The sequence below is a fragment of the Urocampus carinirostris genome, chromosome 1, assembly GCF_059441175.1.
Source record: "Urocampus carinirostris isolate Australia breed hairy pipefish chromosome 1, RoL_Ucar_1.0, whole genome shotgun sequence".
Lineage (NCBI taxonomy): Eukaryota > Metazoa > Chordata > Actinopteri > Syngnathiformes > Syngnathidae > Urocampus > Urocampus carinirostris.
The window spans coordinates 33185713-33201867 of record NC_142349.1 but is presented as its reverse complement, the minus strand read 5'-3'; the positions used below and the strand labels follow the sequence as shown (position 1 = coordinate 33201867).

The window sequence follows — 16155 nt, the reverse complement described above, 5'->3', positions numbered from 1 at the left end:
CACAGAGTACAATGATTTTTATCTACTGATATCCTCCCATATGAACTCGCATCTAAGCTGTATTTTCAACTATGAAATATACTGAAATCAGGGAATCAGCAACCAACCAGTTTGGTCTTGTGTCACCAGTAACAAATGGTATATACAAGAAAAACAAACCAATGGAGCAAATGTTAACACAGAATTTATAGTAAACGTGTCCTGAATGTTTGTATTTTTATTCGTAGAATAATTTTTATACATTATTCCTGGAAAAAAGAAAACATCTTGGACATTACTCAACAATGAGCAGGACATATTTGACAAAATGGATATGAAGTGTCTTGGCTTAATGTTTGTTTGCAAGCTCTCAAGATGACACAAGATAAATGAAGGTTACTGCTACCATGGGTTTGTCTACACATGTTCTGCTATTATTTTTTGTTACGAGGCTATGTTTACGCAGTTCTGTGCAAGTATGTAGTCTAATTTGTAACTAGATAGTTACTTTCGGAGTAACGTGCTACTTTTGGGTATCAGTAATTCTGGGGATAATGGAATTGTTTTTTAAATGAAGTAACTGGTAACGCTAGCTTATTACTTTTTTCAATAATGCGCCCAACACCGGTCATGATGAAGTCAACCGGATAAACTGAAGAACAAGCATGGTAGAGTGGAGTATCGAGTCTTGTCCCGCCTCACAGGTGTGGAGGATCACGTGGTAATGGCTTTTAGATGGGGGCCATGTACAAAGATGATGGGCCGGGTTAACAGATGGCCAAGGGACGACCAAGCGACCTTCTGTTCATCCCTCAGCAGACACCGCTCCTGTTTCCTTACTTTCCTTCCTCTTCGTCTCATCTCGTTCCATCCCTTTCATTTCATTTGACTCGTGCCATCCTCCGTTTCTTCACCCTCCAGCAATCGCGCTTCACTTCCCCTCGACCCCTTCCTTCGCGCAAGTTTCCTCAATTTCCGCCGGCAGATAAGGATTTGTCTGCCAGCCCAAAATCTAATCCCCTTTTTTTTCCTTTTGTCTTTCTCATGGAGTCTCGGCGCTCTAGCAGCCGTCCTTTCTATTTCTTTGTTCTCCTGGGCTACGCTGGGCAGATGGCCAGTGCTCACAGCTGCAAGTCAAGTTCATAGCGTGCTGGAGCAGCACGCTGGAGAGTTTTCATCCAAGGAGGCTGTGAACCGGTGATTAACCGGCGCTCCGGACAGGATGTGCTCACTATCGGGGCACGCTGGGATGCCTCAGCCCCTGCTAGCCTGCGAGCCTGATGTGACTATAAAAAGAACAGTCCGCTGCAGTTTCCGAGGAGATCGAGCTTTGGCTCAGCTCGACAGGGACAGGGCAACCAAAGCCACGTTCCCTCACGTGGGATAAAGTGAAGAAACATGGGGAGACATGTGGGAGTTTTTTTCAGAGGTGGCAAATATGCTCATGCTGGCCTTAAAGGGACACTGTAATATTTGACCATTATCATGTAATCCAACAGAAAACGGGTGCGAAAAAACAAGTAAGAATACAAACCAGGATCCAAAGCACATAATTTGTATTCTCATTTGTTTGTGAATACTCATTTGAAATAGGGCTGTGTAGAGAATATGTAGAGATATTCTCTGACACGCAAAAAAAAAAACTACCCTCTTTTTCTTCCTGTGACAGTAAATGCTCACACTTTAGTAATTTGTCTGTTGACTCAAGTGCCACACCCTACCTCCACAAGACAACTATTGTGTTCCATCAGATAATTAGATTACAGGGTTCGACTGACAAGGTTTCCTATTTTGATGTCATGGTAGGCCATAGTTGATTTCTGATCATAAAATGTTTAGTTTGAAAAATTTACCGACAGGCGTGCCCAGCAGAAAGTTTAGCATACCGGCTGGCAGAATCATAACCACTGAATTAGATTCTGAACTAAATACATATCATTCAAAAGGTCTGTTTTCTTGTTTCCGGGTTCTTCTTTGGACATTTTGTTAGTGGTTTAGTGCCCACTTGTTAGTTTGTTATCACTTCCTTTTTTTTCACATGTTGGTCTATGTGTCTGGTTTGGATTCTGTCAGGTTTGGTTTAGATACCACTTGTTTTAGTTGGTACTATATACATCCTGTTAATAATTACCATCCTCCTTTTCACCCCCCTCTATGTCTATGTCTTTCTTCCCCAACATGGGTCCATCAACCCCAAAACCTATGAGTCTTACCTCGAATAATGGCCAGCTTTGCTGTGACAGACAGCTCCCCTTCACTGTTACGAGCGACGCACTCGTAGACGTTCTCGTCGCGAGGCGCTCGGAGGGGTTGGATCCGCAGCACAGCACCAGCACCTTCGTCGAACTCAATAGTCTGAACGGCAACAGAAAAAGCCATTAGGCCCACGCTCCTGGAAACACACCCGCAATAGTAAACTCATTCAAGTGGACCCATGGAAGATTGTCCTTCTATTTCTATTTCTATGGATTTTACTGAAATTTTAGCCTGTTTTTCAAAGGAAAATGACAAAAAAAATAATGTATTTATTCACTTAAAATGAGAACAAAGTATCTGTTAGTAGAACAAAAATGTTTTACGACATCCTATCTTTCTCTTTAAAAAATGATCTAAATGATTAAAAACAGCAATCCCATACAGCTTCACCCAACAAAATAAGTTGAGAAATATATTCCCTGTACTACCTCATGAGAAGATAATTCGTTTATACAAAGAAAAAATAATCATCTGTTGCAACCTACTTGTATGGAAGAATGCTACAGTTAACTGATTGATCAAGAAAGTAAAGATAAAGATATACCGTACAAGTAAATGGACAACTTCTTGCAGAATACTAGACCAGGTATCAAAATCAAAATATCACCACAACTTGACCAAATTAAGGCGGACTAAAATCCGACTGCGCCGTCATTGGCTAGTTTGCCAGTAACTGTACCGTTATTTACCTTTGCTTGATGCATCTTTGTATCATTACCACAGATGCCGTTATTTGGTTTCAAAGCCTTACACATTTCAAAAACACACATTTTCTCAGAAGAAATATCGACAGATAATTTTGCCAAGTCAAGGTGTTTTTAATTTTTGTTTTTTGTTTTACGTATGTGACTATTTTTTTTATTAAAATAATATCATTTGCAAGAAAGCTTCAAATGAACAAACTGTTCTACACAAAATAATCTAATAATTAACAAATTATTCTGCCGACTGTCATACAACAATTTTGCTCACCTCTCAATTTTTTAACTTTATTTTAAAACACATACTGTATCATAATGAAAATGAGCAAACTTTCAACGGTAAAATGCTTTAAAAATATGGTGAGAATAAGACGGGTACCGCGTTTTACACCCATAGACTTGCACCCATAATCTTTAATTTAAAATCTGTATATGCCAGTTGCATCCACATTTTTATTACAATAATATTTTTTTAAAGAACTGCGCAATATTTTCCATTGGCCATATCAGAAAATTGCAATCATCTTATGTCAATGTTCTCCAATGTGGTGTCCCTGGGCACCAGGTAGCCCCCTAAGAACACCTGAGTAACCCGTGGACAGTTTCTGAAAATAGCTCACCAGGAATAGGTCACTGTAATTTTCCAGAATGATTGATATTTGATTGGCATGATTTTTTTAGTGTTTGATGGAGCCTTTTTTGACTCAACTTATAATAATTACAACCTGGTAATAACATAGTAACAACATAATAATAACTTGATAAGTTGTCGTTTTAGTAATGCATATCAAATTGATAGCCCTTTGTGCCAATCACTAACAAAATAAAATCCTGAGCTCCAAAAAGGTTATGTCTTAGGCATTATTTCATTTTGTAAAAACAATATATTGAACACAAATTACAATAAAAAATAATTAGCAACTAATGTTGCCAATACCAAAAAAAATACGTAATGAGTTTTTCCCTGCTTTCATGTCGGTTTTAAGGTATGTAGCAATTGAGACATTTTGTGATTAAGGGCAATACAAAAAATATGACTTAACCTTTGTATTTGTACTTACTTTGCCCAGAAAATGTTTCAGATTTTAGTTTGGAGATTATTTTATGGCAAAATGTAAGTCTGTATTCATCAATTAATCAATTAGATAATGTTAGGTTTGTCATTACGGCAATACAACACTGTTTTGGGGATTTGAAATATAAATACTTGACGTCCTCATTAATACACGTACCTGCAGGAAACTGGTGTCTTGTGGCAAGACACCCCGGCAGGTCACACTTACCATTCGCAGTTTGCTGTTTGGAATGCAATGCAGCACCGTGCATTAAGTTACAATAAATTATTCATTCACAGGCGAGCATTGGTCTAAGTCGCATGCATGTGTGAACGGAAGCAGATACTAAAGCTTCATTCAGATACACGTTGCTCACTGGTGCATAAACACCCACAGCCACTCATCTCACCCCCAGCCCTCTACTTAAAAAGGAAAAAATGGCATCTGTTCAGACCTCGGAGCAAAGCCAACAGTTGCTTCATTTAACCCCGCTTCCCGACGGCTCACCAGCATAATGCAGAATATTGCCTTTGAGTGAATAGTGAAACTTTTATCATGTCGTGATTTTAAATGGCCCCAATTTATAAAATGTTAACGATGCATTTGAACGAATATCAACTTATTTTCATTGTTGGCAAGATGTTCCCAAAGTTATGATGACATTTAAATAGGCTCAAAAATTAGAACGCTGACCCAAACCACTTAACATTTTTGTTATCGTTGTGAAGAACATTTTTGTTGTAAGTAACAATTACAAGAGAGCAACAGATTTTTATTACTTGATTAATATGTTGATAATATTGACGATGAGCCAACACATCACTTCAACAAAAAATATGTTTTTTTCATTCCCTGCATTGTGAAATAGAACAAAATTTGGCAAAAACCATAAGCACGATTTAAATGATCAATATTGCAGGTACTACTTTGGCCAATATTATCTAAGAAAATATGCAGAAATACATGATTTCCTATTTTCCCTTTCACATAGCCCAAATCTGTGCCTTTTTACAAAATGCTTAATTGATGAGGATAGAGTCAGGTATCACACTACATCTAACTTTCACCTTTGATGGTTTCCTGACTACTTGAGTCTGCTAGTAGTCAAAAATATGTGAGAATAGGCAAAGTTTCTACTGAAGAGCATGAATACATGCACACACATACACATCTACAAAAAAATAAAATGCATTTTTAAAAAAGGAGCAATGATGCTATGATAAATGGTCTCAGATCAAATGGACTGAGCTCCAGGAGGACAAAAAGAAAATCTGCATCAATGCAATATTTTACAAAAATGTCAATCCAGTCTACCTCAAAAATGGTCAATCTTTCGGAGACTGCTAAAAGTTTGTCTTTGTACGAACATTATATTAACAATTGAATTGGAAATTATTTTTGCCTTCTGAAAAATGTGAAATTTACCAGACTATAACTTATACGTTTGTGTTCCGACATCATTAAAAGGCATGCAATTTTCATTTGATATACAACAATCCATTTCCTATGATGGTGAAGATAAAAAACATAATTGGTTGATGAGAAACTAAAAATCTTCTAAAAATGGGACGATTTCTAATCCTAAAAGGTATTTTATCCCCCTGCCCCCAAAAAAGTGAGTATCACTTCATCAAATCCAATTAAATCAATCAATTAATAATCTACAAAACAAGATTCTTGTTTGATGATTGGGAAAACAGATGCTGTTTCCAAACCTGGCGTCAAAAAATTGCAATGATGTGTATTGCATTGAAATGTGTTTTAGAACACACAGACAGTTACCAAAAACTAAATAAATAAAATTCATGCCATGCAGCAGACGTAAGATCTCTACATTGCGCACTGTGACAACCACCTCGATACGCTGAGAGTTGACTTTCTTCCCCTTCTTGTTCCAGTAGACGACTGGTTTAGGGTTCCCGCTGGCCTGGCACACAAACGATGCCACGCCTCCCGATACGCCGATCTGGTCTGTGGGAATCTTAGTAAATTTGGGCGCAGCTGGAAGAAGAAAGCAGAACAAGGAAACACACGGAAGTTGATTACTAAAATTGCACTTTAAAACCATGTTTTTTAAATTTTCCGACAGCTTGTCCTCATGCGGCTTGCGGGGGTGCTGAATACCATACCAGCTGACTTTGGGCAGTGGGCAGGGACACCCTGGACTGGTTGCCAGCCAGTTACAGGCGCACAAAAGGAACAAGTGACTAGCTCACTCAAGCTTAGGGACAGTTTAGATTTGTTTTTGGAATGTGGAAGGACAATAGCGATAACCTTCTCAGGCACACGGATAACATGCAACCTTCGTCAATTCGATCTCTTCTCGGTCTCGTTAGTTTTCTATTGTTTTCTCTCTCTCTCACTCATCTCACCTTCTCTCACACTGTGATGAGTTATTCTGTTGCTAATATTTCCAGTTTGTTATTTTGTCTATTACAACTCACTGCTGTTCGATATTTTGACTATTATCCCATGTTTGCATCATTTTCACTATTGGCCAACAATGCTGCTATTCTTTGATAGCCACACCCATTCGGGTGGATTTTCTTTTTGTAACCTAAGAGACTTAATAAAAAGAAAGGGATCAGTGGAGGGCTTTTAGAACATAAATACATCCATTGGTTTTCACTTTTAACAGGGCCCAGAATCACCCAAGAAAAGTGAAAATCTGCGAAATAGCGTGGCACCTTTATTAAAGCCCTGAAAGGGTTCAACTTACCTTAAAATGACGTCATTACCGAATTGAAGTGTACCACTGTAACAAAATAACTACAGATCTACATATAATAAAACACAAATAGATAATTGTAGTTGAATGGATGGTTTTATTGTCATTATGCTAAAGTAAACCAAAATTGGAGGGCTTCTCCTTGCAGAGTAAGAAAGCAATTTAGAGAGCGGCTGGCTAGCTGCACGCTAGCATCGGGTGTCCTTAATTTGAGCCAAGTCTCCACGATGATCAAAATAAGAATTCCAAAGGTAGAGGTTTCCCACAAGTTGTTCCTCCATGTCATCCGTTTCATGGCTTTGGGAGTTGGCGTTGGCAGGATACAAGTTCCTTAGCAGTGGCTTTGCAGAGGTGTTGGTCTATCTGTTAGCAGTTGGCCAGGCTAGCAGCACAGCTCTTGCCTTTTCTCAGACGCCGGCTGAGTCGCTTCTGAACCCCGATAATAACCTATGAAGAACCCGGTGCTGATCAGCCGTTTCTTTGTGTCTGACTCAATGGATGAATTTATTTTCAATATAACGAGCTGCTAGTCGCCAGCTGTAGCTGCAGCACTGCGCCAAGATTTTTTTTTTTTTTTGATTCAAAGACGTAGACTGACAGCATACACGGGCCTATGAGAATCGCGCACTCAGACAGTCATGCCCACCCGAGACAAGCACACACAATCTGCCCCTTGCAGCACTTACTCTGTGCAATAAAGACAATAAAGAACACTCAGTTAAAAATCCGGAAAGGAGTGAACCACAAATGACCGAAGCACGAAGTACCATGGGTCCCTGTATTTAGAATTGATCATTTTGAGGGTGTTTGTTACAGTCCTTTCCAGTTCTCATTTCAAGTTCAAAATCATTAATTTCTTTATCTGTATCTTCCCAACAAATGTTGCAGATTGAGATGGTTAAAACACATGACCCAAAGTTTTGGCGTTGTTTACAAATAAATGAACCTAGACATTATCTATCATATGATTGGCAGAGCGAGAACTCAATAAACCGTAGCGTTTTGAATAAAAGCATCAATAAAAAGGTAAACTTCCATTATGAAAAAGGTCTATGGACCATAATAAAATAACAGAGGCCCTTACTTGCTGTTTGATTGCTAATACTATCACCAATTCTATTGTTCGGGGCTGAGGTGTGCGGGTAATCAGAATGCCTGGTCTCAATATTGTCCTCTACCATTAAATTTTGAAAACGCCAATCCATGAGTTTCTAAATATATAAGAAGAATAACACTTAATAGATATCACCATTTAAAATATATATTTTAATTTTTTTATGTCCATTAAGACTGGTGATGCAGCCTCACGTGCTTCTTGTCCTGCACGTCTCTGGTGGGTAGCAATCTGCCTCAGAAGTCGCAGGTTTAATTTCCCTCTACCCAAATTGTGTAGAAATTTTGACCCGACTGTTTTTAGAGGGTGACCATGCAACTGACACTGTGCTGAATAGTCCTAAATTTCCCCGGTCAGAGTTTGCTTCGTGCTGCCTTGTGGTGACCAAAGTTCCTAGGTATCATCTAGAGGACATGCTGAAGGACTTTGTATCATAAATAAAAGATGGTTTGGGCTTGAGAGGAATGGCTCTATCGGTCCAGAGCTCCAAACTGCAGCAAAGATGCTCTTATGCAAGCAGCAAGCACATCATATATAAGCATGTAATTGGTGCGTATTAATAACAGATGGGTCAATTTGCCAACACACGCATCACTAGAGAAAGTTCTCAAGAGCTTTAACAGTTTGGTCATTTCAGCAACATTACCGCTAATTTATTTCGCCCAGAGGGGGGAAATTGAGAAGCATGATGGGCACCATTACGCTTTGTGTAGGAAAGCACCGCAATTGCCCTCTGTGCGAAAACAGTAATCTTCTCAGCCGACCATTGAGCCTATATGACCGAACCCACTCTTTTTCCCGGCGAGTGAGTCAGATCAATCAAACGGCCAACGCTCGACCAGCCCTTGCTATCTGTCTACGGCCTGTTGCCATGGCGGCCAGCTTAACTCCTCGCCTGCTACAGAATCGCTGCGATCCATCAGGGTGAAGGCAGGATGACCCTTACCATGGCAACCTGAATCCCTCCTCCCACTTCCCTAAGTCTGGGCGACTGAGGTCCTCCCGTGTTGGCTCACACTGGATTTTTTTACAAGGCAGCATCAAGACTGGCTGAAAAGGCCTCTTAAATAATCGCTTGTGGATTCAATTTACTTTATCAAACATTTATTTTTGCATCTCAGGAGCATTGCCACCAGTGTTTGGGCGTTAATGAAAAGAAGTGATTAGTTACTGTGACCAGTTACTTAGTTTAAAAGGTAATTCTGTTATTTCCCAGATTATTGACACCCAGGAGTAGCAAGGTTACTCTGAAAGTATCTATTTAGTTAGAAATTACCATATGAACTTGCATTGTAGTCGACCCCTAAAACTGGTTTAAAATAGCCACAAAATAAAAAGAAACGTGTACACCAACCCGTGGAAGCAGTGAACCCCTCATATTTCTTGGCCTGTGCAATCTCGAGAGCTTGCAAATGAACACTTAGTCAATAGACTCCATATCCGTTTTGTATCTGGGCTTCAAACCACCGGAATATTTCCTTCTCCATTTCTGGGTCCTGTCTAAAACATTTTGTTTTTTCTCCTGGCATGGTGAATTGCAAAATAATTTTATAACTAAAGAGACCAAATTTCAGTAGATTTTTAGTGTAAATTCTGTGGTCCATTTTTTTCCCATTTATTTTGTTGTTCCTGTATAAGCCAGGACCCTCCCCACGTACTGCCTGCCATTCGCTAACGGTGACATACAACCAAATATGCACATATAAACTGACCCCCAGATTTCAGTATTTTAGTTTGTAGTTGTAAATTCAGCTTGGATGTGAGTATATACGGTAGGGAGAAGATCTTATGATAAAAAATCCAGCATCCTTATACACTGCACTTGATATGGCTCCACAAAATGTAAGTATAATCATAAGAAACGGAGGAGCAGATAGATATTACAAAGTATGTTGTTACCCTTTTAATAATAGGCGGAGAAACGCACCATGTTGTAACGACAGTCGAGGTTACAAGATTGTATTAATAACGCGTCACAGTACTCTTCACCGAAAAAAGTAATTGCGTTCCAGGGACGTGTTCCTTTGTAACGCAGTAATAGTAACACTGGTCGCCACTGCCTTGCTTGCTGTTTACGTTCCACCGGATGCTAACGTTAGCATAGCGCTAAATCTCCTGCCCGCTGCTATCAATAAACAGCAGCTTGCACACCCCGACGGAGCTTTTATCGTCGCCGGCGACTTTAATCGGGCATATTTAAGGACTGTACTTCCCAAATCCATTCAATACGTGGACTGAGCAATAAGGGAAAAAAAACACTGGGCCATGTGTACAGTAAGATCAAACATCTAGTTGGATCCGCCCATCTCTGTCTGTCCCTCACCCGCTAATACACCCCTCCCTCCGGAGGAAAACAAAGCCTATACAACAAGGACAGTACAAACATCTTTTCTTTGTTCCTTTATCTTTTTGTTTTCCTTATCCTCACTGTAAAATGTGGAACTGGAATGCCACGTCCAATTTCGTTGTCACAACATATCCCATATTGTAACAATGACAATAAAGGTATATTCTATTCTATTCTATTCTATTCTATTCTATTCTATTCTATTCTATTCTATTCTATTCTATTCTAACGGACACCGCAGCAAAGTTCGCTGCATTAGCGTTTTGTATGGGCTCCAGTTTACAACACTAGCCAGTGACAAAAAATTTACAACCACTAAGTAGGTATTTTTAGCGTCATTAGCAATTGGTAAACCTCACACTAGTCGTTGTCAAATGTCTAAGACCAGCCTTTACCTGTAGAGTATTTAAAGGTATCGTAATCTTCAAAATTTCTGGTGCTGCCCATTCCTGCTGATTCATAATCAGAAACCTAAACACAAAATAACATGACAAGAAAATAGGCGCATCAAGGTTTTAAGTGGGAACAGTGACAGCCGGATGTATTTAGTTGGTAAACATATGCCTTAATTTGGGGTATTTCTGTTTTTAAAAGGAGTAGATATTGTATAAGTTGTTAGGCTGAAGTTGTGCAGGTATAAGGGAAAATATCCCCAAATTTGCTTGTCTGCAACAAGTGTTTGGGAGTGTTAAGAAACAATAGAATTTGATGTTGTTTTTCTAAGTAATTTATGCTTTCGGGGGAATCTAAATATCTCCATTTTTTTCCACATGCTTTTTTTCCATATTTCAGGATTGTTTCTCTAGTTTTACTTTGAAAAATGAAAACAATGAAATTACATATCTTTGTATTTGAAATCAATGCAACAAAAGAGAAAATGTCAATATATATATTCATATATTATTTTTTTAGAAGACTCTAAAAAATGTCGCCTGTAGCGCAAGCTTTTTTTTTCTTTGTGAATGCAAAATGCTCCCATACTGACTTTGGAGATGAAAAGAAAAAACAAGACCAATCCAGCATGTCAAAAAATGAAGTGATCTCATTTAATGCTTAGCCGCAATCCTCAACAGGATGATAGCGAAAGCTGCAGTTGGCGCAGCGCAGTCAATCAGAACAAATTCACGACAGTCATCTGAAGCCTCCTGAGCCCTGTAGATCTGGCCTACTAAACTCAAAAACAGGCGTGGGGCCATTGGGAGTGGCGAGCCCCCTAAAAACCTGCAAAAAAAACACAAAAACAGCAACCCCAGATCGCTTTGTTCCTGTGATGGGATTATGCCCGAATTTCATATGCCTTTGCTGAGCTCTGACATGATCTCGCTGGCTTTATGCGAAGTCCTGAATGTTTTCTGTGCTCCCTTAAATGCGCTTCAACACCAATCCTCTTGCAAAAGCAACCCCGCTGGCAAAGTTACCATTTAAGCCTCTTCTTAAAGCCAGGGAAAAGCCCTGCAAGTCACTAACTTTGGCTGGATTTACACTGAACAAAATGTTGTTATGACTGCGTGTTCGCGGGAAGCTGCCTGCAACATAGCAAACTAATGAGAGCAGCTTTTTCTTGATAAAATCTCACATGGTGCACTACTATTCGACCTATCAACTTTTTTTATCAAGCATTTGAAATCTGGGATCGTAAAGGTCAAGGGTGCTCATTACGTAGATCACGATCTACTAGTGCTTCGCAGAGGTACTACTGGTAGATTACGGGAAAGTGTTTTAAAAGCAATGGATTTTTTGCGATACACTGCCATCTAGTGATAAAATGCAGTATGAGAGCATGAACGCTAATGTTGCTCATGCTGCAGTAACAGATTGGAGAACTCCAAATTTTGTAATTTATTAAAATTATAAATGTTTTTGAAACTGTATTGATTATTAACTCGATTTAATAAGTATTTAATGATTAAAAGTTGAAATGAAATTTACTATTTCTACTATTTATGTAAATGTCAGTATGAGACAAGGCTGCATTCTCTTTACAACTTTACTCAACATCTTCCTAGACAGGATCATGTCCGAAACTAGGGAGCAACATGAATGTAGTCTGTATTGGGGGACACAGCCTCACTAACGGCGCCGTCACGAATGGCAGCCACTCCAGCAGCTCCCGTGTTATTTTCGATTGTTCTCAGCTCAGGGATGCTGCTGGAAATGTGAATTTCCCTTCGGGGATGCACAAAGTATCTATCTATCTATCTATCTATCTATCTAATGTACCTCCGTTTTGCTGATGATATTGCCGGATTGGAAGGAGACGAATAGGAACTTAGAGATCTGTTCAATTGCCTGGACAAAGCATCAATCCAGTATGGGGTGGAAATCAGCACAGGAAAAAATAAAAGTGACAACCAACAACCCCAAGGTATCACCATAGACATAACTATTAACCACAGAGAGCTAGAACCTGTCACCAAATTTAAATATCTTGCAACTGTCATATCAGAAGAGGGTTTAGAAGCAGAAATCATGATCGAGATAGCTCAAACCACAGCCGCACTTGACAGACTTAAACCCATTTGGAGGAACAAGAACGTAGCAGCAAAATCAAAGATCAGACTCATGCAAGCGCTGGTTAATTCCATCTTCCTCTACGCTTGCAAGACATGGACACTCACAGCAAAACTGAAAAAGAAAATCCGGGCCATAGGGATCCGATGTTACAGGAAGCTTTAAGGGATCACCTTATTAGCCCATGTGACAAACAAAAACGTGCGCAACACCATCAAAGGGCACATTGGAACCTAAGAAGAACTGTTGTCAACTGTGCGCAGATGGAAACTTCAGTGAAATGGTCACATCCCAAGGTTATCAGGACTGGCCAAGATAATTCTCCAGGGCACAATCCAAGTGGGAAGGAGGAGAGGAAGACCAGAAAAGAACTGGACAGACAACATTAAGGAATGGACTGGTGCCAACTTTGCCACAACCCAAGAACAAAAACCGTCAACAGTGGAGAAGGCTGTCCAGAGTTACATCCGCATTCGTGCCCCAACCACCAACGCAGTTAAGGGATCCGTGAATGTAACCGTGAACTGTAAAATGTAAAATGTTTGGCAATGGGGTTTTTTCAAAATGACTTACAAATCAATAGAGAAAAAATAATGTTGATTAATGAATATTTAAGTATATGTTGGAATTTTGATTATTAACCACATATGTAAGTACCGTATTTGCCGAGTTTGAGTACAGGTTATTTAATCTTCTCCGATTAATCAATCTGGACTACAGCAGTACAGTGTTACTTATTTCTTGCAAGACTGTCATTGGACAAACATATTGCCAACAACAACAAAAATACTTTGATTCATTCATGGAGTCAACACTTATTGAAATTTAACTATTGTATTACATATTTCATTTATTTAGGCATACATTGAGAATTATTGTGACTAATTAATTTCACATATTGTGTCGATTTATTTTTTTGTTGCTAGAATGCTCTTGAATCTGGGCGGTATAGCGGATGAGTATTTAACGCATCCGCGGTGCAGTTCTCAGGTCATGGGTTCAAATCCAACTACCAGCCTTCTTTCGTGGAGTTTGTATGTTCTCCCCGTGCTTGTGTGTGTTTCCTCCGGGCACTCCGGTTTCCTCCCACATTCCAAAAACATGCATGTCAGGTTAATTGGCCGGTTCAAATTGTCCCTAGGTGTAAATGAGCGAGTGAGTTATCTGTCTCCGTGTGCCCTGCGATTGGCTGGCAACCAGTTCAGGGTGTCCCCTGCCCACTGCCCAAAGATAGCTGGGATGGGCTTCAGCACCCCCGCGACCCTACTGAGGATAAACGATTCAGATAATGGATGCTCTTGAAACTTTTTTTTGGGTTGAATAAATCATTTTGATTTGGTTATTTTCTAAGTAGTTTGCATGCCGAAAAGGGTTAGTACCCGTGATATAAGTGATTGATCGCGATGGCGCTCGTAGAAAGCGTGACAAAGCAATCAATGTCGTTTGTGTGTGTGCAACAGGTCAGTGTGTGAAGCGTCCCCTAAAGCGGGAAACCCAAATGACATGCATCCGCTTTGAAAGACGTATATAGGCCGGGAAGATCTGCGGTTACAAATTACATTTGGCTCTCAAAGAGAAATATGAGTGATGTCAGGGCTTTATGCAGCAACCAGCTGTGGTCTGACAAGCCCTAAAGTCATGTTCCTAATGCATTCCGTTCCATTTGTGTTTTGACAAATGCCAGTTTCATCGCATTTCAATCACACTGCGCATAAGTCACAGACGTAAAAATGATTCAGACGCAATCGTTTAACATCCAGTCCAACAAATTGGTGCCATTTGAAAATCGGTGAATGTTGAATTTATCATTTTATAGTGCATGAATGTCGTAGAAGATGACTAAACTTGATTTTTCTAGACAGAAAATTTACTTATGTTTATGACCCACGAACGACTATCTTTTGTGTTCTTTCCTACAACACCGGACAGTTTAGCAAAGGGTTCTAAAGTCAACATTTATTTGCACTTTTGTTACAATGCACTATTTTACTACTACTATGCAATCCCCATTAAAAAGCGAGGTCGAAATAAATATGTAAAAGGTTAATTCAATATCTAAATAAAACATTAACATTTGATGGGTAAACGCATTGTCGTAAATATCTGATCATTTAAGTAAATTCTTAAATGAAAAAAAATATTTTAATTAGCGAACGATGTCTTATCCGGGATGTGCGGTCCCTGTATGCCTGTATGATGTTTTCCTGGAGCGCTGAGCAGCAATGTAAAACGTAGAGGAATTTCTTCTCGGTGAGTTGTACTCTCTCTACCTTCACCTGCGCAAGCCCAAGCTCTGCCCCTTTTAAAAGGGCAGCGTCACAATGTAACTCTGCCTCTCGCTACGACCCCTATTTCAACCCAGAAGTCACATTAAACGGGGGAAAAATAAAATCCTGTCATGGGCACTTATTTAGTAACAAAATATCTACTTTTATGAAGTGACTTCTGATTTTTGACAGTATATATTTGAAAGGAAACTTAGGGATATTGTTGTGTTTTGTTGTTCAGGCCCGAAGATGGCTGCGTTAATTTGGTATCAAAAGAGGAAGAAGAGGTTGCTGCCCCATTTTACTTGTTTTACATTCGCACAGAAAATAAATTTAAACTGTATCAATTTGATTGTATTTACCTTTTCAAAAGGCTGCTGTTGTATTTGTATAAATGTATGGTTTGTTTTATTGCACTCTTTTTGTTGCCCAGAAATGGGGCCTATAATACATCAATAACTCAAAATAAAAATGATTCGTTTCTTTAAAATGATCTAAGCAATTAAACACACCATAATTCAATATTATAGTAACAAAGTTACACTTGAGGCTGCGTACTACAACAGACAAATCACGTGGTGCAACGTTCTTCGCATGCGCTGCTTCTAACCGAGACATTTAGATACGGGGCTAATACAGTATAGACACATACAATATGTGCAGCGTTTAGTAGAAGCCTTTTTAATTTTCTGCGGCTCTAGACAAATTTGTTTTTTGTTTTTGTGGTCCGATATGACTCTTTCAATATTTTGGGGTGCCGACCTCTTGTATTCTAAAAGATTTCTTGACAGGGCAGCGGAGATAGCCTGCTCTCAAATTAGCATTACAACAATACCTAACGAAAAAATGCAATTTGCACGTTTGATTTTAGCGAGCCTGTGCAGTGTGTAAGTGCATGTGAAACTGTGTGTGTGTTGACCGCCGAGGCGGGAAATCAGTGCAAATGTTGTCATCAAAATGATGATGAGAAACATGCTGATGGGACCTCCCGGCTTATCAAAACACATTAACAAGCGGCAGTCCAGTTACAAAGTACACACAAGGCTGCTTGCACTCCTCTATCACACACCCACACACACATTGTGATAGCACACAACATTTCCTACACACATGCATGCCAAATTTTGCTCGTGTCCCTCAGATAATCACATGAAGGTCCATCATGTTGATAGCTGATTTTTCAGCAGCTGACATTGA

At 39.5% G+C, this 16155-nt stretch overlaps 1 protein-coding gene across 2 annotated transcripts in view; it reads right to left on the bottom strand.

The window, feature by feature from the left end:
* ptprsb (protein tyrosine phosphatase receptor type Sb) overlaps window positions 1–16155 on the bottom strand; it is a 157509-nt gene that overhangs the window by 92153 nt on the left and 49201 nt on the right. For both annotated transcript variants that reach the window (XM_088335831.1, XM_088335820.1), the window contains exons 3-4: window positions 5844–5992; window positions 2193–2334 (exon numbers count right to left, since the gene is read on the bottom strand). In XM_088335831.1, coding sequence (XP_088191957.1) covers window positions 2193–2334; window positions 5844–5992 — 291 coding nt within the window. The remainder of the gene's footprint in view (window positions 1–2192; window positions 2335–5843; window positions 5993–16155) is intronic.